The sequence below is a fragment of the Microcaecilia unicolor genome, chromosome 11 (genome assembly GCF_901765095.1).
Source record: "Microcaecilia unicolor chromosome 11, aMicUni1.1, whole genome shotgun sequence".
In the NCBI taxonomy this organism is placed as follows: Eukaryota; Metazoa; Chordata; class Amphibia; order Gymnophiona; family Siphonopidae; genus Microcaecilia; species Microcaecilia unicolor.
This window is the reverse complement of record NC_044041.1, coordinates 190,261,397-190,286,750: the sequence shown is the minus strand read 5'-3', so window position 1 is coordinate 190,286,750 and position 25,354 is coordinate 190,261,397. Positions and strand designations below refer to the sequence as shown.

Genomic DNA, 25,354 nt, shown 5'->3' with positions numbered 1-25,354 from the left:
TGCATCCCAAGTGTGTCACTCTGCGTTTCGTATTAAACTGTAACTGTCAAGCATTTGCTCACTTTTCTAGAGTCTTTAAATCCCGTCTTTTATCTGCTCCCTCAGCCGTGTCCGCTCCATTGCAGATCTTCATCTCCTCCACAAAAATGCAAACTTTTTTCCTTCTAACCCTTTCGTAATATTGCTAAAATATTAAACAGAATTGGCTCCCAAGGTTGATCCCTGAGGCACTGTCATCTTTCCTCTTAAGCGAATGTGATTTACAGTCTTTCAGTCAACCGCTTTCTAATCCAGTTCTCCACCTTGGGACCTTCCCCCCAGGCTGCTCTGTTTATTCATGAGCCTCATATGGAGAGCAGAATTAAAGGCTTTGTTGAAATTTATATAAACCACATCGAGCATATGCCCTCGGTATAGTTCTCTAGTCACCTAGTTGAAGAAATCAAAATGTGTTTGGTATGATCTGTGTCTAGTAAAATCACGTTTGGATCTTGCAACCCATTGGATTGCATATTATCTCTTCAGTGGTATTTCCATTACTTTTTCCATTACCAATCTGTAGTTTACTGCCTCTTCCCTGTAACACTTTTCTTTGTAAATAAGGACTAAAGCCATCCTTTACATAAGTATTGCCATACTGGGAAAGACCAAAGGTCCATCATGCCCAGCATCCTGTTTCCAACAGTGGCCAATCCAGGTCACAAATACCTGGCAAGATCCCCAAAAAGTATTTTATACTGCTTATCCCAGAAATAGTGGATTTTCCGCAAGTCCATTTAATAATGGTCTATGGACTTTTTCTTTAGGAAGCCGTCCAAACCTTTTTTAAACTTCGCTAAGCTAACTGCCTTTACTACATTCTCTGGAAACGAATTCCAGAGTTTAATTACACGTTGAGTGAAGAAAATGTTTCTCCGATTCGTTTTAAATTTACTACATTGTAGCTTCATCGCATGCCCCCTAGTCCTAGTATTCTCCAATCTCATGAACCACGCCTTTCTCCAACGATCTATTAACAAGTGCAATGGGTGCTTCAATTTTGCAGATCGTTACGTTGAACATAGGAGCAGCATCATTCAGCAACCCCCACGTATAAATGCCGGGTTATACAGGTGGAAGTGGCGATTTCATAACTTCAAAATGTGCATGCCAGTACCTATAGATACAGGGGGCCTTTTACTAAGCTGCGTAGAAGCCTACGCGCACCCAACGCATGCCAATTTGGAGTTACCAAATGCCGGTCCGGTAATTTCATTTTTTTTTAACGCGCGCCAGAAAATATATTTTATTTTCTAGTGCATGGCGAAAATCAGGTGGTAACTGTGACTTGACATATGTAGGCGATTACCACATGATTAACGTGAGAGGGCTGGCGGTAAGGTCTCAGACGCCAAAATGGACGCGTGCCAGTTTTTATTTTGCCAGTAATCAGATTATCCCAAACACCTAATATTAAATCATTTTTATCTATAATCGATCTTTTCACAGTGTACTCATTTATACATTCATCAATGTAGCTAGTCGGGGATCTTCAGAATTCTTAACAGCGCAACCATCCAAAAAATCATTTTTCGATATAATGATGGTGCTGTTTACCTCGTCATAGATCAACCCATATAGTTTCTAGCTTCTATAGAAAAACAAAAAAGAAAAAACAAAATAAAAGAAGAAAATAGAAGCTAGAAACTATATGGGTTGATCTATGACGAGGTAAACAGCACCATCATTATATCGAAAAATGATTTTTTGGATGGTTGCGCTGTTAAGAATTCTGAAGATCCCCGACTAGCTACATTGATGAATGTATAAATGAGTACACTGTGAAAAGATCGATTATAGATAAAAATGATTTAATATTAGGTGTTTGGGATAATCTGAACTATGCTTTAATCCCCACACAAATAAATACGTGGTCCCTTTAAACTAGTTTTTATTTTGCTGCACGTCCATTTTTTGGCAAATATTTTTAAAAAGCCTTTTTTACAGGTGTGCTGAAAAATGGATCTGCGCGCACCCAAAACGTGCGCCTACACTAGCGCAGCCCATTTTTCAGCGTACCTTAGTAAAAGGACCCCCTGGTAAAAGGACCCCCACAGTTCCCTGATACTCATCCAGTGGCAATTGGTGCTTCTGTGCTTGGATATTCAGCACTGGGCTGGGATAGGGGGGGAGTATGGGGGGGAGAGGAAGGGGGGATAAGAGGGGAGAATGGGGGGGGGGGGAGAGGAAGGGGGTCCCGATCAAGGGGTGGGACAGGAAGGGGGGTCCCGATCAAGGGGTGGGACTGAGAACTGGGAATGGCGGCCATGATATAGGGATTCGATGACATATGTTCAGAGATAATGGGTTGTATACTGGAATAGTAGAGAATTTGTAAGCTTCGTTCACCACATTACTCACAAATTGTCGGAGCTCTGATAATTTGTAAGAACGGAGGGTTCTGGGAATGGATAGGATGGGGAGGGAAGTGTTAAAGAGTGGATGAGGTGAGGTGACTATTATCCTGCTCTTGCTGACACGGGTTGATGGCAATTCATGGTATATTGAGCCTGTTGGCAGGTAGTTTGTTGAATCGTCAACAAATTGTGGGGGACAGGGGAGAAAATGTTAAAAGGTTTTGGATGCTGTTCAGTAATGTGTGGGATTTATGTAGCGTAATTCATTGGTGAAATGTGTCAAGCAAAATGTATTGTTTGGATTTAATATGCTGAAATGTTAATAAAATCGTTTAAACATAAAGGTTAGTAATTAAGTTGTAGGTACTTTATAGTCATTTTATTTTGAGTAAAATAAAAATAATCTGATTGGATAAATCAGCAGTGCCTTGCTCTTTGCCTTTCCTATTCATGCAGTTGGGGTGAGGCATGTTGATTCAAGAAATTTGCTTGGTAGAATGGCCTTGAGTACTGAAAATGTATGTATTCATTGCAATTGGCTTTATCTTCAGAATCAGAACAGATGTTTTTATACCTTAGGTTAACATCAACAGAAGCAATTCCCAAGAGCAGGTTCCTGACGCTGGGTTCCAAATTCCGCTACAGCGGGCGAACGCAAGCCCAGACTCGGCATGCCAGTGCCTTGATTGACAGACCAGCCCCACAGTTTGAGCGGACAGCAAGTAAACGAGCTTCCAGAAGTCTAGATGGAGGTAGGTATCTTAGACGTAATCACACTGTTGGAATTTATTTACTTTGCTTCAAAATAACTGCTAGTTTATAAATGTGCATGAAATCAAGGACTGTAATTACACACGTTAAAAATGCTGGTTTTTCAAATTTCACTGTTGGTGAAATGCATTAACCTTTGTGGGGAAAAAAAAATCCCCACTAGCCTTCCTGGAAATTCTCTAAAGTAAGCACAACTTCATTCCAATGCAGAAGTAACTAGGCAAGAAACATTGGTCATGTGATACCACCACAGCTAACTCTGATGCTTCTGCAGGACTTCCATGGTGTAACACAGGAAGTATGCTGCCTGACTGCCAATCAGCTTGCCTGCTGCTTTTGGTGAGGTCAGAAGGGGAGGGACCAGGAGAAGCACATGGATTGTTGCTTCTGAAGCAGCTCACAGAGCACCTAGAGAAGAGAAAAGCAGCTGGTCTATATTGCAGTGCTGCAAGCAGGGGCGTATCTGCGTGGGGCCACAGGGGCCTGGGCCCTCGCAGATTTTGCCCTGGACCCCCCTACCACCGACCCTCTCCACCTCCCGCCCGCCACCAACCCGTCGCCGATCTTTGCTGGCGGGGGACCCCAAGCCCCCGCCAACCGAAGTCCTCTCTTCCGTGCAGGATGCAAGTTGCAACGCTTCCTGTTCTTCTGAGTCTGACGTCAGAATTTGGAACTCAGTCTGACGTCCTGCGCGTTGTACGTGCAGGACGTCAGACAGACTCAGAAGAACAGGAAGCGTTGCAACTTGCAGCCTGCATGGAAGAGAGGACCTCGGCTGGTGGGGGGTTGGGGTCCCCTGCCAGCAAAGGTAAGTGACAGCAGCGGGGGAGGGTTGGCGGCGGCGGGAGGGGGTGGAGAGTGTCATTGGTGGTGAGGGGGGGGTCTGGCAGTGGCGGGAGGGGGGTCCGGAAATGGCAGGGGGATCGGTGGCGCCAGGGGGGGGCTAAGATGTGCCCCCTCCCTCTGGCTCTGGCCCCCCCTACCGCCAGAGTCCAGATAAGCCCCTGGCTGCAAGTCCCTCCTTCTCGATGCTGAGCAATTTCTTGCTAAGACTTTGCCGCTGGGCTCTTCCTATAGCTGGAGTACATGGTAGAAAGGGGTCCAGAGCAGGGTAGTTGCTGGCCTTCAGTGAGTTGGGAGGGGAGACGATTTGACAGTGGCAGAAAAGACCAGGGGGGATTGAGTGGAGATGTCCAGGGCAAAGGGAGCAGTTTGGGAGAGGAGAGAGGGAGTACATTTGATGGGGAAATGGGAGAGAGAGCATCCTAAAGGAGGTTGGAGATCTGATTGGGGGTGGGGGAGGGGAACGGGGATAACTTGATGGAGAAGGAAAAGGAGGTGATTGATGTGAAAGTGAGGAGGAGGGCTCTGAGGGGAAAAGCAAAAATGGGAAATGGTGACAGAAGGAAATTGAATGAGAAAGGGGAGCCCAGAGGGGCCTGATGGGGCAGGAGGTGGGGGGGGGGGGGGGGGGAGCCATAATGGGTAAAGCAGAGCCCAGAAGGAGTGAAGAGGGAGCAGTGGTGTAGACACGGGTGGGCCAGGGCCCACCCACTTTGGACTCAGGCCCACCCAAAATTGTGACACTCTAGCTATGGCTGGTGGGTATTCCCAAATCTTGCCAGCTGAAGATTTTCTGTCCTTGGGCAGCCAGCGCTCTTCCAAATGTCAGCCAGCTGCACTTGCCTTGAGCTGATGCTAAGACCGGCCCTTCTGCACATGCTCAGTTTTCACACATGCAAAAGCACTGAACATACATGGCCTGCCGGCAACAGCATCAGTTTGAGGCAAGTGCTGCCGGCTCGAGTAGTAGTAGGAAATCTTCAGCTGGCAGAGTTTAGGGATCCCACCAGCTCCAGTATTTAATATTTGGGGTTTGTGGGCAGGGAGGGGTGGAGAGAGGAGCAAACTGGGGGGGGGGGGAATTCCATGCCCACCCACCTTGGGCTCAGGCCCACCCAAAATTGGCTATCTGGCTGCGCCCCTGAGAGGGAGACCTGATGTCAACTGGTGCTGACAGAGCATAGATTGAAGATTGGGAGAGGAAGGAAGGGGAAGAGTTCTGGATCAGGGGGTACCCCTAGCCCTTGTATCTCACGTGTTCTGCATCTGTCACCCTTACAGCAACACAAACATTGTAATCTCCCTCCCTCCTGGCAGCAAAAACACACACCCCACAATCCCTGCTCGCCCTTTGCACTTTCATGGTTACCAGCAGGACCCAGAGAATTGATGTAGTCCTGGGTTTATCTCTTAGTATTGCAGGTACTTGTAGTTTTGCTTTTGTTAGAAAATGCAATTAGGAAATGAGAACTAAAAGTCTGCATGCTGAGGGGTAAACTTAGGACTATGTCAACTCTGCTGAACAAATCTTGAGACTTGTGGTACCCCTTTGTGGCTCCCACACCTGCGGGGTACTCCGCACCTACAGTGCATCAGTCATTCCTGCTACGGTTCATACACACTGTACCTTTTGATTCTTTGCAGTGTCATTTATGCGCTGTGCCTGTCACCCCCAATGTTCTATTGAACGTATTGTGTAGTTTTATTTTTTTTTAACACAATTAGTTGTACATAATTCCCCAGGGTTTAATAAAATTCTAAGCATGGACTTCTAGTAGTGAAAGAGATCTAAAAATCAGCTTGAGTCTCTGGCATACACTAGCCAGCTCATTTTCAAAGGAGATCCGCTCGCCATCTTCCGACACAAATCGGGAGATGGCCGGCGATCTCCTAAAGCCGGCCAAATCGGTATAATCGAAAGACGATATCGGCCGGCTTCAACTGTGTTCCGTCGCGGGGCTGGTGAAAGTTCAAGGGGGCGTGTCGGCACGGTAGCGAAGGCAGGGCGTGTGTTGAGATGGCCGGCTTCGCCCGATAATGGAAAAAAGAAAGCCGGCCTTGACGAGCATTTGGCTGACTTTACTTGGTCCCTTTTTTTTTTTTTTCAGGTCCAAGTCCCAAAAAAGTGCCCGAACTGACCAGATGACCACCGGAGGGAATCGGGGATCACCTCCCCTGACTCCCCAAGTGGTCACTAACCCCCTCCCACCCTCAAAAAAAAAAAAACTTTCAAAACTATTTTTTGCCAGCCTCAAATGTCATACTCAGGTCCATCGCAGCAGTATACAGGTCCCTGGAGCAGTTTTAGTGGGTGCAGTGGACTTTAGGCAGGCAGACCCAGTCCCATCCCCCCCTACCTGTTACACGTGGTGGAAAATGGGAGCCCTTCAGAACCCACCCGAAACCCACTGTACCCACATGTAGGTGCCCCCCTTCACCCCTTAGGGCTATGGTAGTGGTGTATAGTTGTGGGGTTTTGGGGGGCTCAGCACCCAAGGTAAGGGAGCTATGCACCTGGGAGCTATTTTAATTTTTTCTTTTACTTTGTAAAAGTGCCCCCTAGGGTGCCCTGGCATGTGAGGGGGACCAGTGCACTACAAATCCTGGCCCCTCCCACAACCAAATGCCTTTGGATTTGGCCGGGTTTGAGATGGCCGGCTTCGGTTTCCATTAGGGGCAAAAACCGAGGCCGGCCATCTCAAACCCGGCCATCTCTGACATTTGGGCGGCCCCAACCGTATTATCGAAAAAAAGATGGCCAGCCATCTTTTTCGAAAATACGGTTGGCTCCGCCCACATGTGGAGCCGTTTGAAAATGCCCCTCTAGGTGTACAAATTGGGAGGCTAGATGGTCTTTACCTGTTTATTCATAAGATGCTTCAGTCTAAATTCCGGCATGTACAATGCAAACTTGTTACCTATTTGCAGAACAGGGTGTTAACATCTGCACAATTTCTTCAGCTAAACCTGTGTCTTTCAAAATTGAGTTCAGTCCTGATGATGAGGCGGATGTGGTGATGGTTGAGGTCCCAGAATCAAAGAAAGAGGAACAATTGCCCAGTGAGCCAGGTATAGCTATGACAGCTTTGGCTTCTGCTTCAGTCCTCTGCCTCTGTCCTGCTGAGTTGAGAAACCTTTTATACAATTATTAATGCAAATTGGCTGATTGTTGGCTTCCTTTTGTGTTGTGCAACTAGTCTTCCAGTTACAAAATAGTTGAATATTTAGTTTGTGTTCTCAAAAAGAATTATAGTTGTAAGTATACTATCCATAAAGCTGAATAGATTTTGGGATTGTTGCCTCTCCAAGTTATAGTCGGGCTTACAGCATAGTTTTTCTTGCATTTTATACAATACTTATACTACCAACAATCATTGTACAATTATGATATAATTCCCACTTTGCTTTTTATTATAGTTCTTAGAAAAACATATTTAACAAATAAATTTAAAATAAAAACCTAACTAGAATCTCAGTTGGGGGTCTTATAATCTATATATCACAATGCCTACAAAATGTCTACAAAAAAAAGGTCTACAATATCGTAGTTGACTGTACAATAATGTCCGAAGGATTTCAAAGTGGTTATTGTCATTTTCAAGCCTGTTAAATATCTGATTGATCCTTAGCCTGGATCTCCTTGAACATACGACAAATACTAATCTCTCCTTCTGAGAGAATGTTGAGGTTCACACAGTTGTTGGGATTCACAATAATGATTTTGATGCAGGCAATAAGTTCTCCCAACAGGATACCAGTCGTCATTTTTATGTATTCCAGAGTGGACTATTTTAGTCTTTACACAGCAGCATGTTTCGCAATATGCATCATCAGGAGACTAAACCTAGAATAAAATCAACATCTTATCAATGTAAATAATACCGAATCTAACATATTTACAATTCAATATTATATGATTAACACTCACCACTACTATTGAAAACTGCTCTTACTACCATATCCATGAAGTAATTCAACCGGTGGGGCCACCTAAAGTGGAAACTCTCCACCGGAAGCTGAAGCGTCAAAGAGCGAGCTTCTCCTTTTACTGGTACCATCTAACTGAATACCCAATCAGAGTATAGTCATTTTATACAATGAGATATGTAGGAGTTAGGTGAAGCAGGATGAGTGATTCCCCCTCAATCTCAAGTCATTATCCTCAATCTCACCAAGATTATTGTAGCCCTTCTATTATAACAGGAGTTCAGGCAACTTATAGTTTCTTCAGTGGTAAGTTCTACTATCTTTCCATAGAACAGTTGCTCAGGATGTGGCTGTATCCTTCCTATTTTCTCAGCCTAAGGCAGGAAAAAGAATAAGAAAATAATTGGCAAATGCTAAGAACAACGATGCCCCTGAGGCTTTGCGGCCCAGAAAGATACTAATGGGTTGTGCACTTCTTCCAGCAGGTGGAGACTGAGAATTCTGACTCTCATGAGAGCCAATAAGAGCCCTGGCAAGCTACAATAAGATCCAGTATTCTCATTCTCCAGCAGGTGGACTCCTTTTGGTTAAAAGAAAAACTATCTTGTTTCTCCAATGCTTTATTCTGTGCAACGGAGTTAATTTTTTTTTTTTTTAACTCAAGTTTTGTTGTCAAAGGAGGCTAAAGCCCATGGGGGTGTCACACTCAGATGGCCATGTCCCTCCCCCCACAACTACCTCCTGACAATAAATAAAAGTGCAATTTAAGGATAATCGGGTCTTCCATTCTGCAATAACCTCTTCCCCTTCCAGGGAAGGGTTCTCTGAGGAAAGGGAGAGACAGCTGCACTGCTGCTGTATTGTAAAAAAAAAAAAAAAAGCCTGCCAAACAAAGCAGCTGAGGTGGCTTGCCCTGTCTGTATTGCAGCCAGTATTTAACTCTCCTGCATTTTTGGGAGGTCTTTTTTTTTTTCTTGTTCAGGCAATTAAAAAAAACAAAAAAGCATCATGACAGAGGCGCTGCGGCGTTGTGTGGTATGCCAGTGCAGGGGTCTCATGGCATCTGGTATCTGCAAGTTTTGTACTGCCAAAGAGGTCCCGATGCTTTTGTCAGAGGCGGGATGTGTATCGGGCCCTCCACTCTCTTCTCTGGTGCAATCAGCTGTTCATTCTAGGGCTCCGGTTTTGATGGGAAGCGCTGGCATTTTTAAAAATTGCCACAGCCTACTGCGTCGGAGCTCTCTTCGGTTCCAGAAAAGTCCCCAGAGGTTGCTTTGATGCCTGGGTCATCACAGGAGGGAGAACCTCAAGGGGGGGTTTTCCTCCCGAATTTGTGTTGCAAATGTATAGAGCATTTTTAATGCATAAAGCAGACCCCTCACCAGTGCTCCCTTCTGAGGGGTCAGGGGGCCTCAGATCCTCTCTCAAACGACCTAGGGTTGCCTGGGCTTTAGAGGCAGATGCTGGCATGGATTTGGATCCTGAGATGCCTTAGCTCAAGGAAAACCTTGGTGTAGAAGAAACAGTTTTTTTCTGAGGAAGCTGCTCCTGAAGATCCAGTATCAGACACTCTCCACCCTGTTGAGGATCCTTCTGTAATACGGATTTTTCATTAGGCGTTCCCCTTGCTGATTCTGCTCCGCACAGCAGAATAGGAGCTTTGCCTTCTGTGCCACTGAGATGCTTCCATTTCCTTTATTTTCTTACCAATCGTGTTGGCCATAATAATATGAATCACCATTCTGCTTAACTAGGATGGAGGAAATTCTAGTGCAATAGCCTGATGGCACTGTTTATAGACCACACTGCCTTCTGACTGAACCACTGTTCCTGCACCATCTGCCCTTAGACAGTGAGCCTTCCAGTCGTGTCACTCACATTTGAAGTGACTATGGGCCAGCTGAGAGGTTCCAAGTCCTCCTTCAAGTTAACCTATTCTGCACTGAACATGCAAGGGTGAGATGGCGTTCGAAGTCCTTCACATTACACGAAGTCCAACAGGACAAAAAAAAAAAAATCAATGAATGTTCTCAGAGAACTGATAGCCTTCAAATCTTCCAGCTAAAATTTTGATAGACCGTCTTGTCTATGCAAGCAGCCTCATAGTGCATGACCCTATGAGCTTCATCCCATACCAGGACATGGGCTTCCTAGGTGGTAGAGGAAGCAACTCTTGAGACACTAGAGCACCAAAACCGCAAACCAGCATCCCACCAAGGAAAGATCAGAAGATCCTTGAAATAGCAGGATGGAAAGTAATCCAACGAGCAAGGTTAAACTCATGAATTTTAGTACGTCAACTACAGCTGATGGCTTAGGGGCTGATTACTCGTATTTAGCTTTGATTTCCCAAGTTACTTCCTGGGTTGACTAATCAGTCAGGTCCCCTATGTCTATCGGGGCAACTCTGATCTTTGTAATCACCCAGAAGTGTGCCTGTATTTCCCCTATTTGTTAGTAGGAAAGCAGAGGTTGCTTACCTTTTAATGGAGATTCTCCGTAAACAAGAAGAATGCAGTCACGCTTACCCAGCCTCTTTCCCCTCTTCAGTAGAACTGATGACACGGGGGAAAAAATGGCCTAGTGGTTAGAGAAATGGGTTGAGAACTAAGGAAGCACCATTTAAATTCTGCTTCTGCCATTGACACATGTTGGGATCTTGGACAATTTGTCTCCCATTGATTTTGATGCCCACTTAGATTGTTGTAAGATCCTTGGGGCAAGTGTGCCTAAATACTTATCACCACTGCGTACATCCAGTATCCCTTAAAAATGAGCATTATTAGCTTAATATTGATCGAGGAGATAGGTCAAGGATGGAAATCCGTGTAATGCAGAGAATCTCGTATGGTTTTGCGTGAGCTATTGGAGAGCAGCTGTCTGGGAAGGAAGGTCATTAGGATTACATCGCACTCAAGAGTGGTTGTATTTCCCTGTGGTCTTCAGAGAACATCGATAACAGGTAACTAACCACCTGCTTTTTTTAGTTAGGGATTCCTACTTAGGGGCTGATTTTGAAATCATTTAGACTTACAAAGTTCCATAGGTTACTAAGAGGCATATTTTCAAAGCACTTAGCCTTCCAAAGTTCCATAGAAACCTATGGAACTTTGGAAGGCTAAATGCTTTGAAAATATGCCTCTTAGTCCTGTCTAATTTTTCCAAGGAAGGTTACATTTTTCATTCTTAGCGCCATATGCAATTACTTGTCCCACTAGTGTGGCTGGTATCTGGCTGACTTCAGAGAATGCCTGTATACAGGTAAGGTACGTTGGCTGTGTATTAATTATTCCTGTAACTGCAAGACTCATTCATGTCACCGATGGAATACGGATTAAGTTTCACTTCACGGATGCGATGCTGATCCTTTATAGTGAAGCCCTTTTTTTTTTTTTTTTTTAACACATTTCACTTGTTTTCAGTCCTACCTAGTTTTGAAAACATTGAGGTGAAACCAGTAGAGGAGAAGATGGAGACAAAAGAGGTAGCCTTTACAGAAACAGAACCAAAATCAGGATTTATGGAACAAATCCCCGGATGGCCAGGTACAGCTGTGATGGCTTTTTCCGGCAGTGTGGCTGAGTTCCATAAGCTTGCTTTTCCATACCTTCTCAGAATAACCACGCAGAATTTTCCAAGTTCTCTTCTGTTTTGGTAGCCACAAGGACTAGTAATTATCACGATAGCTGATCCATCAGTGTTTGCAAAGATACTTTGGAGCCATTGCAGTGTATTGTCATATTACATCCTGGTACTTGTATTTTTATTTGCTTTTCTAGTAGAAGTTGAAAGGCACCATTGTTTCACTGTAGTCATTTTCTTAAGATGGTTACTTAAGTTGCAGTGATTTTATTTTTTTCTTTCTACATGTATAATAACATCTCTTACAATGTAATTTTCTGGATTAATTGCAAAGTAAACAAGGAGCACCTATAAGGTGTACCAGGCTAATGCTAGTTTGCTTAATTATAGTTAGAACATGCCCTGTCTTGGGTTTGTTTTTTGTTTTTTTTTCATGTTAAAATCATCTCCACAGCAAATAGATTCTATATGTGAGCTGCACTGATCTTTAACCCTTTAGTGTCCAATGTTCAATTGTAAAGCGCTGCGTACAACTGGTACATAAGTAATGGCATACTGGGAAAAGACCAAGGGTCCATCGAGCCCAGCATCCTGTCCACGACAGCGGCCAATCCAGGCCAAGGGCACCTGGCAAGCTTCCCAAACGTACAAACATTCTATACATGTTATTCCTGGAATTGTGGATTTTTCCCAAGTCCATTTAGTAGCGGTTTATGGACTTGTCCTTTAGGAAACCGTCCAACCTCTTTTTAAACTCTGCTAAGCTAACCGCCTTCACCACTTTCTCCGGCAACGAATCCCAGAGTTTATACGTTGGGCGAAGAAAACTTTTCTCCGATTTGTTTTAAATTTACTACACTGTAGTTTCATTGCATGCCCCCTAGTCCTAGTATTTTTGGAAAGCGTGAACAGACGCTTCACATCCACCTGTTCCACTCCACTCATTATTTTGTATACCTCTATCATGTCTCCCCTCAGCCGTCTCTTCTCCAAGCTGAATAGCCCTAGCCTCCTTAATCTTTCTTCATAGGGAAGTCGTCCCATCCCCGTTATTATTTTAGTCGCCCTTCGCTGCACCTTTTCCAATTCTACTATATCTTTCTTGAGATGCGGCGACCAGAATGGAACACAATACTCAAGGTGCAGTCGCACCATGGAGCGATACAACGGCATTATAACATCCTCACACCTGTTTTCTATACCTTTCCTAATAGTACCCAACATTCTATTCGCTTTCCTAGCCGCAGCAGCACACTGAGCAGAAGGTTTCAGCGTATTATCGACGACGACACCCAGATCCCTTTCTTGGTCCGTAACTCCTAACGTGGAACCTTGCATGATGTAGCGCTATAGAAGTGATTTATAGTAATAAGCCATATGGGAACAGATTGATGGGAACATTGGACACTAAAGGGTTAACATAGCAGTAATAAAATGTGACCTTTAGAACTAATCACATTAGAATATATATTTTTTTTTAATTCTGAAGTTTGCTATTGCGGTGTGCTGTGTTGCATTATGTACGTCTTTGTAAAGGTGTTGGACAAGCTGGGAAGATATTTGCCTGCTACAGCTGTGCTAAATTCTGAATCTCTGTGGTAATTAACGATTAAGAGTTCAGAACAAGCGGCGGTGGCTTTTTTTTTTTAATGCATCCCATGTTTTTAGCCACGCATAGTTATGAAAACATTGAGATGACGCCTGTAGAAGTGGAGGAGATGGAGAAAAAAGAGGTGGCTTTAACAGAGACAGGATTGAAACCAGTGTTTGAGGAGCCAGGCCCCCGATGGCCAGGTACAGCAGCGATGGCTTTATCCTGCAGTGTGGCTGACTTACTTGAGCCTGCTTACCATACTTTCTCAGAATAACCAGAAAAGATTTCCCAAGTTCTGATCTTCTTTTTTTTTTTTGTTATATTTTATATCTGGTTTAAGCACAATATGCCAGTTAATTTTTTTTTTCATTTAGTTTTAGTGATTTCTATTTAATTAACCTCAACAGACAGTTTTAATTATCATAGTTGCTGGGCCCATTGGCTTTGCAAAGAGACATTGGATTTATTTGCGACATTTTTATCATTAAAAACTTTGCAAAGCCATGAGACAACGGTGGGTTTCAAGTTTTTGTTTTCTACGCATGCGTTACAAATTTCTTACGCTATTGCTTGATTTCAAAAACCTAAGATGAGCAGCGTTTGTAAACCGTGTAATAAGTTAGTGCAAGGTTAGGTTTAAAGCAAAACTCCCTTTTTCTGTAATTATTTTTCCTGTTAAAATGATCTCAAAGTAAATAACTTGTAACTCCATAGAACTTTAATACAGCAAGTAAGAGAAACATGAACACAGAAAATAAATTGCATTGGAATATTGCATTTTTTTTAATTCTTAAATTTGCAGTTGCCCCGGGGGGGGGGGGGGAGGGGTCTTTCACTAAGCTGTGGTACCGTTTTAAGCTTGCAGTAGAAATCAACTGGCAGTAAACGCCAAGATGTCCATAGAAATATAATGGGCGTCTCGGCGTTTACTGCCAGCTGATTTCTACCGTTGCTTAGTAAAAGACACCCCCCCCCCCCCATTTTTTTTAAATTTGAAGACATATCTATAAGACATATATTAAATTATAATGCCTGCAGTAATGCAAAATTATACTGGAATTGACTACTGTCAAGTTTCCTTTTTTTAATGCATGCATCGCTTGTTTTAGCCGCAAATGGTTTTAAAATCATTGAGTTGCAACCAGCAGAGGAGAAGGTGATGGCATTTAAAGACTCAAACTCTGCATTTGTGGAACCACTCCCTAAATGGTCAGGTAAAGGTGTGCTAGCTGTCCTTGCAATAATGCTAATCTTAAAGCTTGTTTTTTCACACCTCAGGAAAATAGCTACACAACTTCTCAAAGTTGTTTTGTAAACCATTATTTTTGAAGCCAAGGCAAGTTTGTCCTGTGCTCCAATTGCAGGGTTGCATGCTCCTTTCACTAACTTCCCTGACCTAATCCTACTACTACTTGTTTCTATAGCGCTACTAGACGTACGCAGCGCTGTACACTTGAACATGAAGAGACAGTCCCTGCTCGACAGAGCTTACAATCTAATTAGACAGACAAACAGGACAAATAAGAGATCTAACTTACTCTATAATTTACTGTATCATTTATGACCTTTAATGCATTACCACTTTGTATTTCTGAGTCCGGAAATGGCGATCGCCACTACGGCATATTGTAAGCCACATTGAGCCTGCAAATAGGTGGGAAAATGTGGGATACAAATGCAACAAATAAATAAGGGAATATTAAAGTGAGGATGATAAGGGTTCTGAACAAGTGAATAAAGGTTAGGAGTTAAAAGCACATCAAAAAGGTGGGCTTTTAGCTTAGATTTGAAGATGGCCAGGGATGGAGCTTGACGTACCGGCTCATGAAGTCTATTCCAGGCATATGGTGCAGCAAGATAAAAGAAACGGAGTCTGGAGTTAGCGGTGGAGGAGAAGGGTGCAGATAAGAGAGATTTACCCAGTGAACGGAGTTCCCGGGGAGGAATGTAGGGAGAGATGAGAGTGGAGAGGTACCGAGGAGCTGCAGAGTGAATGCACTTATAGGTCAATAAGAGGAGTTTGAACTGTATGCGGAAACGGATAGGAAGCCAGTGAAGTGACTTGAGGAGAGGGCTAATATGAGCATAACGACCCTGGCGGAATATTAGTCGTGCAGCAGAATTTTGAACAGATTGAAGAGGAGAGAGATGGCTAAGTGGGAGACCTGTGAGAAGCAAGTTGCAATAGTCTAAGCGAGAGGTGATAAGAGTGTGGATGAGCGTTCTGATAGTGTGCTCAGAAAGGAAAGGACGAATTTTGGAGATATAGAGAAAGAAACTACAGGATTTAGCAGTCTGTTGAATATGTGCAGACAAGGAGAGGGAGGAGTCAAAGATGACCCCAAGGCTACCAGCCAAAGTTGTTTCTTTTCAGGTTAGCGTTTCATTGATTTTATTTTGTAACATTCAGCAAAAAAAAAATAAAAAATGCAAGTAATTTAATATGAAACATCTGCAACCTTATGTTGGATTCAGGAATTATTTTTTTTAGCCTAGTTCTATATTTACTTATATGTGTAACATACCCATCCCCAGTGACTCAGTAGTAGCACTGCACACAGCTATGCAGAAAAAATGGGTTCTGTTTCCAGTTCTGGCTTTTGCTTCTCGGGTCGATCTGGCGTTCGTTGGAATGCTGCAGATAAGTTCACAGCCCTGTCCTCTGCCCAATCACTAGGAGACAGGTGGGAGAAGAAAAGGAAGTAGGTGGAGGAGTGGCCTAGTGGTTAGGTTGGTGGACTTTGGTTCTAAGGAACTGAGTTCAGTTTCCACTTCAGGCACAGGCAGCTCCTTGTGACTCTGGGCAAGTCACTTAACCCTCCGTTGCCCCATGTAAGCCGCATTGAGCCTGCCATGAGTGGGAAAGCGCAGGGTACAAATGTAACAAAAATAAAATAGATACTATTGGAGATTCTACATGGAATGTTGCTACTATTGGAGATTCTACATGGAATGTTGCTATTCCACTAGCAACATTCCATGTAGAAGGCTGCGCAGGCTTCTGCTTCTGTGAGTCTGACGTCCTGCACGTCTGACTCACAGAAGCAGAAGCCTGCGCGGCCACATTGGTGATCTGCAAGGGCCGACTTCTACATGGAATGTTGCTATTGGAATAGTAACATTCCATGTAGAATCTCAAATAGTAGCAACAGTGGAGGAGTGGCCTAGTGGTTAGGGTGGTAGACTTTGGTCCTGGGGAACTGAGGAAGTGAGTTCGATTCCCACTTCAGGCACAGGCAGCTCCTTGTGACTCTGGGCAAGTCACTTAACCCTCCATTGCCCCATGTAAGCCGCATTGAGCCTGCCATGAGTGGGAAAGCACGGGGTACAAATCTAACAAAAAAAAAAAAAAAAAGGAAACCTTGAATTCAAAGTTGAAATAAATAAAAAGAAAATAAGCTGCCATGTCTATGTAAAACAAATTCCTAAAAGCAATAGGAGTTCAGAAGGACTCATCATGGTACAGTGTTTCAGTGCAACCGCCTGCATCAGGAATCATAACAATCTGAATGGCTCTAAACACAAACATCTGGTGGGTTTAAATAATATAGTAACATAGTAAATGACGGCAGATAAAGACTTGGAACGATCCATCCAGTCTTCCCAACAAGATGCTCATTTTACATGGTATGTGATACTTGATATGTTTGATTTGTCCTTGCCTTTCTCAGGGCACAGACCGTAAAAGTCTGCCCAGCTCTGTTCTTGCACTAAAAGTTCTGAAGATTCTGGAATCCTAAAGAGTTACAAGATTCCGGAACCCCAATTAGTAGCAACATTCCATGTAGAACCCCAAAGAATAACATAGTAAATGACGGCAGATAAAGACCTGAACGGTCCATCCAGTCTGCCCAACAAGATAAACTCATTTTACATGGTATGTGATATACCAAAGTTTGATTTGTCCTTGCCTTTCTCAGGGCACAGACTGTAGAAGTCTGCCCAGTACTCTTCCTGTACTAAAAGTTCTGAAGCTAATGTTGAAGCCCCTTAAACATCCAGCCCACCTATATCTATTCAGTTATGATCAGGGTATAGACCATAGAAGTCTGCCCAGCACTGGTTTTGCTTCTCAATTACTGGCGTTGCCACCCAGTCTCCGCTAAGATTCCGTGGGTCCATTCCTTCTAAACAGGATTCCTTTGTGTTTATCCCACACTTGTTTGAATTTCATTACAGTCTTCATCGCCACCTCCCACGGGAAGGCATTCCACGTATCCACCACCCATCAAAAGGAAAATGCTTTCTCTGCTAAACACTCCAAATTAGTTTAGTGTGTGAAAGCTACAGCCATTGTGCAAAGACAACACCTAGGAATGCAAATCCTATATAATAATTTGCACCGCCAACGTTCCATGTCTGGCTGCCTTGGTTCGTAACATCTCCTGATGTCAGCCAGCCTCCAGCGTTCCATTCCCCCTGCCCTCGCATCAAGACGTAATGACGTCAGAGGGCGGAACAGTGAGAGGGAAGGGAATGCTGGAGGCGAGCTGACGTCAGGAGGGATGTTACGAATGGAACGGAAGCCAGCGCCAGCCAGCCAGAGAACGTTCAGGTACAAATCGAGGGGAGGAGAGAATCGCGGGACATCGAGGGGAGGGCAGAGGAGAATTGATGGACATGGATGGGTTGGGAGGACGGTAGAGGAGAGAATCGCGGGTCACGGATGGGAGGGCAGGGAAGAGGAGAATCGCTGGACACGGAGGGAAGGGAAGAATCGCTGGACATGGAGGGGAGGGCAGGGGAGAGAGAGAAAAAAACCTTACATGACAGCCTTCCTAAGGCCCGTTTCATTGTTGAGGAAACGGGCATGGTTCCACTGGTAGTACATGTTTTAAATGATAAGCTTTTCAGTTTCCCAGCTCCATTGGGGTAGGCTGGGCCTCTGTTGGGCCAGTTTGGACAGTACACTGGCATGTCAGGAAAGTGGTGGGAATATGCAGGCATGCCAGGGAAGGATAGTGGCGAGTGTGTGGGGAAAATCATAAAAAAATGTGATATTGATGATATTATATCTTTTGGATGGACAGGGGGTTAGAACCCTCCTTGGGTAAGTAGTTTTCTAAGGAGATGGATGGGGTAGATGAGAGGGTGAGCTGGAGATTAGCTTAGCTGCAACACTGTTTGGAGATGGAAGGCCAAATGAAAAGTGCAAGGGGCTTTCTTCCTGCCAGATCATTGTGGGCTTGATTACTTGCTTCAGGGAGTGAATGAGGAGTTAAGCGAGTGTTGCTGGTTGGCTTTATGGCATGGGGAAGAGAAACCAGAGAGCGACTTTGTGTTACATAACATAGTAACATAGTAGATGACGGCAGAAAAAGACCCGCATGGTCCATCCAGTCTGCCCAACAAGATAAATTCATATGTGTATACCTTACCTTGATTTGTACCTTTTTCAGGGCACAGACCGTATAAGTCTGCCCAGCACTATCCCCGCCTCCCAACCACCAGTCCTGCCTCCCATCACCGGCTCTGGCACAGACCGTATAAGTCTGCCCTCCACTATCCTCGCCTCCCAGCGACCAACCCCTCTTCCCCCCACCTGCTCCGCCACCCAATTTTGGCTAAGCTTCTGAGGATCCATTCCTTCTGCACAGGATTCCTTTATGTATATCCCACGCATGTTTGAATTCCGTTACCGTTTTCATCTCCACCACCTCCCGCGGGAGGGCATTCCAAGCATCCACCACCCTCTCTGTGAAAAAATACTTCCTGACATCTTTCCTGAGTCTGCCCCCCTTCAATCTCATTTCATGTCCTCTCGTTCTACCGCCTTCCCATCTCCGGAAAAGATTTTGGGGGTGGAAGGCAGGTTGTGTTTGCTTTTTTAAAAACAGTAGTGTGGCTCATGCAAAGTTAACTACACTTGAGGATACGAAATCAACTTTTCTGCCTTAGATGCACCTCAAGCTTCCCAACTATTCATACAGGATAGTACCGTACTGCATAAATATGACCATCTCTGGGAAAACGTGACAAACTAACCTGTTCAGAAAGGCGTACCCCACCGACCCAACATAAATAACCTGGACACTTGCGACATAACGAAACCAAAGACCGTAATGGACATATCCTAACTCTTCATCTTTCTCTCTAAGTTCCCCCAATGTATTCACCATATATAAGTACATAAGTACATAAGTAGTGCCATACTGGGAAAGACCAAAGGTCCATCTAGCCCAGCATCCTGTCACCGACAGTGGCCAATCCAGGTCAAGGGCACCTGGCACGCTCCCCAAACGTAAAAACATTCCAGACAAGTTATACCTAAAAATGCGGAATTTTTCCAAGTCCATTTAATAGCGGTCTATGGACTTGTCCTTTAGGAATCTATCTAACCCCTTTTTAAACTCCGTCAAGCTAACCGCCCGTACCACGTTCTCCGGCAACGAATTCCAGAGTCTAATTACACGTTGGGTGAAGAAAAATTTTCTCCGATTCGTTTTAAATTTACCACACTGTAGCTTCAACTCATGCCCTCTAGTCCTAGTATTTTTGGATAGCGTGAACAGTCGCTTCACATCCACCCGATCCATTCCACTCATTATTTTATACACTTCTATCATATCTCCCCTCAGCCGTCTCTTCTCCAAGCTGAAAAGCCCTAGCCTTCTCAGCCTCTCTTCATAGGAAAGTCGTCCCATCCCCACTATCATTTTCGTCGCCCTTCGCTGTACCTTTTCCAATTCTACTATATCTTTTTTGAGATACGGAGACCAGTACTGAACACAATACTCCAGGTGCGGTTGCACCATGGAGCGATACAACGGCATTATAACATCCGCACACTTGGACTCCATACCCTTCCTAATAACACCCAACATTCTATTCGCTTTCCTAGCCGCAGCAGCACACTGAGCAGAAGGTTTCAGCGTATCATCGACGACGACACACATACTTGAACCTCTTTCTACCATATCATCATCCTGTATTTGTTCATACCAGAACTGCAAACGCTGTTACGGTACTATGTAAGCCACATTGAGCCTGCAAATAGGTGGGAAAATGTGGGATACAAATGTAACAAATAATAACTTGCCTGGATAGTTATTGACGTATTGCTGGTACCCAGATAACTTCGGTTCTGCCCCTACACTACAGCAGCACTACCTGGATCACTACCTGGATCATGCCAAGGCAGTCAGACTGCCACCGTATAATCAATACCTAGGACCACTGCTGCTACCCAGATAACTAGCTTTAAATATTGACAGTGGCGTACCAAAGGGGGGGGGCGGTGGGGGCGGTCTGCCCCGGGTGCACGCCGTTGGGGGTGCCGCGTGCCTGTTGGCTCCGAGTCCGCTCGTTCCCTCCCTGCTGCTCCCTCTGTGCGGAACAGGTTACTTCCTGTTCCGGGGCAGAGGGAGCAGCAGCCAGGGAACGAGCGGACTCGGGGCCAACAGGCGTGCGGCACCCCCCAGCAGGTAAAAATGCACCCGGGGGGAGGGTGTAATTTCGCCGGGGGGGGGGGGTGGCGCATCGGCAATCCGCCCCGAGTGTCAGCCAGCCTAGGACCGCCACTGAATATTGATCCCTTTGGGTTCAGTACACTGTAGTGGTATTTTTTTTTTCACACTTCTTTTCAAACACCTGATTATTGTGCATTTTCTGTGGAACTTGCTAACTGGTATGTCAGAATTACCAGGGAGTGACTAAGAATTAATGGACATCATAAAAACACAGCTCATAGAGTACAAAGATTGGGTGGCAGAGCCGGTGGGGGGGGGGGGGGGGGGGAGGCGGGGCAGGTGGTTAGGAGGCGGGGCTAGTGCTGGGCAAGACTTTTACGGTCTGCGCCCTGAAAATGGCAGATAACAATTCAAGGTAAGGTTTACACAAAAAGTAGCACATATAAGTTTATCTTGTTGGGCAGACTGGATGGACCATGCAGGTCTTTTTCTGCCGTCATCTACAAAGCAGTAAGGCAAAGTGTTTTTGTAAGCATTTCACAAGCTTATAGCTAGAACTTGAACTGTAAGAATAAAAGCCTTTCGCACTTAGTGATTAGATGTTAGTACTTAGTTCCATGCCTACATTTAGGTCTTGAATAAATTTGTAAAGTTGTGCTGTCCAATGCCAATTGGTTTGCTTGCCTTAACACGCAGTGTGGTGTGAATTTCCTTGCAGACTGCTGCTTTTAGCTGTTACACATTTATACAGTATCTAAAGATCATAAATATTGACTTTGATTTCATGTCTTACAAGGTAGTTTTCTTAAATATTCTAGGGCTGCCCTTACGTTTCTTATAAACTAATTTGCTTTGGAATATTCAGGTCTGAACTGGTTTTCAATTCTTAGGGGTCCTTTTACTAAGGCGTACCGAAAAATAGCCTTCGCTGGTGTTGGTGCGTGTTTTGGACGCACACAGGTCCATTTTTCAGCAGGCCTGCAGGGGGACCAAAAACGGATGTGCGGCAAAATTTTAAAATCAGCGCATGTTCATTTTCGGCCATTGACTTAGCGGTAAGGTCTCGCGTATTAACCGGGCAGTAATCGTCGGTGTGCGTACGATGCCGATTTACCGCCAGGTAAGCTCCATGCAGTAGAAAATTTCTACAGCGTGTTTGGAAGCACGTCAAAAATGGAATTACCGCCCAGGGCACATGGTAGCCGGGTGGTAGATCCAATTTGACATGCGTAGGCGCCTACGTGACTTAATAAAAGGGTCCCTTTAGTTATATCAACATTGAGTTGAAAATAGGTAAAGCAGAATAAAGTAGGAATTAGGCTTCACATTTTTTTTTTAAATTAACACGTAGCTGCTATGCTCCGCGATACCTGATTTGGTGCTGTGATGTGAAAGTCAAGGCCTTTAGATACCTAGAAACATTTGCTCTGTGCTCTGAATGCTTTTCTTGATCTTTGCTCTTAGCTGCAGTGGTTGTGACACCCAATCGAAGCCCACGACCTATTTCTGCGCCAGCCATTGCTCAGAGTCATGTGATTGAGCCAAGCCACCCTGCTCCTGCCTCTAGCAAAGACGCATCAAATTACAAGATAGTGAAAGAAACTGTGAAAGCAGATGTAAATCACGACGAGAAACCAGTAGAAAGCGCTAAGCCAGAGCCATTGGAAGAAGTGAAGGTATGTTGGGCTGACATGTATATTATGAATGAAAGAAAAGCGTCTTCTAAAAATGTGTAGCTCTGTGTGGACAGTGGCATGGAATATCCTGATTGAGCAAGGTTTCCCTGTATATTGTGTTGGAAGATGGAGCCATTTCTTATGATTTTTGTATTGAGCGATGCTAAATGTTCAACTTGTCGTCCTCTCTTATAACACTGCAGCGGAAACAGTATTACAGGAATCAAAATGCTTTGGAACAAGAGTTGGTGTTTGTTAAACTTGATGTACCGCCAATCAAACAGAGCATGTTCTCAGTGGTATACATTTTTTTTTTAAAAATTAAAAATAAGGGGGCCCTTTTAACTAAGCTGTGTAAGCGTCTACATGCGCCCAAACTGCGCCAAAATGGAGTTACCGCGTGGCTCTTGGCGGTAATTTCATTTGTGGCGCACGTCCAAAAAATAATTATTTTCGGACGCACATATCGGACACGTGCCAAGTGGCATTTGACGCGCGTAGGTCATTACCGCCCGGTTACTGCGTGAGTCTTTACCGCTAAGTCAATGGCTGGCAGTAAGGTCGCAGACCCAAAATGGGACGCGTGGCAATTTTGATTTTGTCGCACATCCGTTTTTGGCAAAAAAAAAATTTAAAAAAGGCCTTTAACAGGCGCACTGAAAAATGGATCAGTGCGCGCCCAAAGCCACTGCAAGCCATTTTTCAGCGCACCTTAGTAAAAGGACCCCAAAGTTACAGAAGAAAAGGATGCCATTGAGCATAGGACAGAAACCAATTCAATCATTCCAAAGAGTCCGAAACACAGGATGAACTCTGCATGCCACATCCCCACTCAGTTCTGACAATGACCTCAATTAAATGCCTGTTAAAAGAATCTTTGAGGCTGATAGGAGTCTCATTTTAAATGTGCCTGATGTTGTTGGGTTTTTTTTTTTCTTCTTCTTGCGGTATAAATAATATACGAAAGCAGAAAAAAAAAATCAACTGAGTTTCTATGTGGAGGGACACTGTCTTTTGAATGAGGTGGGGATACAACACTGAATGGATCCTCAGAAGCTTAGCCGAGATTGGGTGGCAGGGGCTAGTGCTGGGCAGACTTCTACGGTCTGTGCCCTGAAAATGGCAGATAAGTAGCACATATGAGTTATCTTGTTGGGCAGACTGGATGGACTGTTCAGGTCTTTCTCTGCCGTCATCTACTGTTTATTTATTTATTTATTTTTGGTACATTTATACCCCGCATTATCCGACAAGAGCGGCCTCAATGTGGCTAACAATGTTATAAAAAGGTTACAATTCAGGGGAGGTACAGAATCGAGCAACCAGAGGGAGAGAAGATAACATGAGGAAAAGACCAAGGGGGCATGACAAGGTTGATGTAATCGGTGGTTAGGCAGGTACAGTCGACATGAGGTAAGTTAGGGCTTAGTATTGTCAGTGGGATAAGCTGTCTTGAATAAAAATGTCTTTAAGGATTTCTTGAAGAGCTGGTGGTCATCAATCTCTTTCAGATGTCTTGGTAGAACATTCCAAGATTTCAGGCCGACGTAGGAGAAGGTTGATGTGAAGTGTAATTTATATTTAACATTCTTGCAACTTGGATAGTGTAAATTGAGGAAGGATCGAGCAGACACTGAAGCATTTCTGGATGGTAGATCTATCAAATGTTGCGTATAGACAGGGGCTTCCCCATAGCTTATCTTGTGAGTCAATGAACAGATTTTAAAGGTAGTACGGTCTTTAATGGGAAGCCAGTGTAGAATAAAACATAGAGGGCGAGCATGGTCAAAGCGCAATTTGCCCAAGATTAGCCTTGCAGCAGTGTTTTGAGCGGTCTGGAGTTTTTTTAGAATGTAATCACGGCAACCTGCATAAATTCCACTGCAATAGTCTGTGTGATAGGACCAACCAATGAATGAGGGTACGAAAGAGCTCTATGTTACTGAATTCTTTTAGCACGACATGTACAAAACACTGTCAACTTTTGTGTAAGAGAATTCGTAAGTAGATCACATTATATAACTCCTTTAGGAAAGTAAATAGCTAGTTTAAATTCGGTATTCCTCTATCATTGCACGTAGGAGGTAATTTTTATAAGGGAGTGCCTAGTTAAAGCACTTTGGGGTCCTTTTAATTACGCTGTGGTAAAAGGGGGCCTGCACTTTCATCGGTGCATGTTTTTGATGCGCTGAGGCCCTCTTTTACTGTAGCGCGTAAAAGGCTGTCTTCTGTTTCTCAAAGAGAAATGGCCGTGCAGTAAGTTGAACCACTTTCCGTACAGCCATTTCAGGGGGTGTCGATAAGGGCTCCCGTTCTAACATGGTGTCTGCCTGATTACCACTGGGTAAGCACCAGCGCTACAAAAATAGAAAATATTCTTGTAGCAGCAGAAATGGAGCGCACTGGGGGTGGGAACTACCGCTGGGTTCCTGCAGTAGCCCCAGATTGGCACGCATACACAGCCTGGGAAGGTGCATGGAATTGCGGTATGTGTAGCTTCATCTCCTGGCCCCAGTTTGGGTTTCCTGAGTAGGCTCTCCTGTCCAAGCCGCTGCCCTGCTGAACAGTGAAGCTGCACTTTTTTTTTTTTGAGGGGTGGGGAAGGGAGAGAGAGAAGGGACAGGGAGCTGCCGGACCATAAGGGGGAATGGGGGAGAGAGGGGACATGGAGTTGCTATGGCATAGGGGTGGAGGGGAAGGGATAGGGGGACAGGGAATTGCTGGATCATAATGGGGAAGGGGGGTGGGGAAAGAGAGGAGACGGAGTTGCTGCAACATAGGGGTGGAGAAGAAGGGAGTAGGGACAAGGAATTTCTGGGCCATAATGGGCAAGGGGGAAAAAGAGGAGACAGGGAGTTGCTGGACCATAGGGGTGGGGGGAGGAGAGGAGACAGGGAATTGGTGGACAATAGGAATGGAAGAGAAGGGAGATGGGACAGGGAAATGCTGGACCATAGTGGTGGAGAAGAGATGGGGGGGACACAGGGAGAAGCTGGGCAAAAGGGTGTAAGAGGGAAGAAGGAGGATGGTAAGTACAGAGGGTAGAATTGTACTGATGGGGAGTGGGTGAAAGAGAGAGAGAATAGGAGATCAGGAAAGGAGTGAGATGAGGAGATGGAAAGTTGATAGGTACTGAAAGTGAAATATAGAGGACTG

General features: G+C 44.6%; 1 protein-coding gene across 8 annotated transcripts in view; it reads left to right on the top strand.

The window, feature by feature from the left end:
* The window catches only part of EPB41 (erythrocyte membrane protein band 4.1), a 172,946-nt gene that overhangs the window by 85,108 nt on the left and 62,484 nt on the right, over positions 1-25,354 (top strand). For 3 of the 8 annotated variants that reach the window (XM_030219812.1, XM_030219813.1, XM_030219814.1), the window contains exons 11-16: positions 2,976-3,148; positions 6,972-7,079; positions 11,360-11,482; positions 13,188-13,313; positions 14,223-14,333; positions 21,987-22,198. In XM_030219812.1, the coding sequence (XP_030075672.1) occupies positions 2,976-3,148; positions 6,972-7,079; positions 11,360-11,482; positions 13,188-13,313; positions 14,223-14,333; positions 21,987-22,198 (853 nt within the window). The remainder of the gene's footprint in view (positions 1-2,975; positions 3,149-6,971; positions 7,080-11,359; positions 11,483-13,187; positions 13,314-14,222; positions 14,334-21,986; positions 22,199-25,354) is intronic. The other 5 variants (XM_030219818.1, XM_030219815.1, XM_030219817.1 and 2 more) reach the window with 3 other exon arrangements.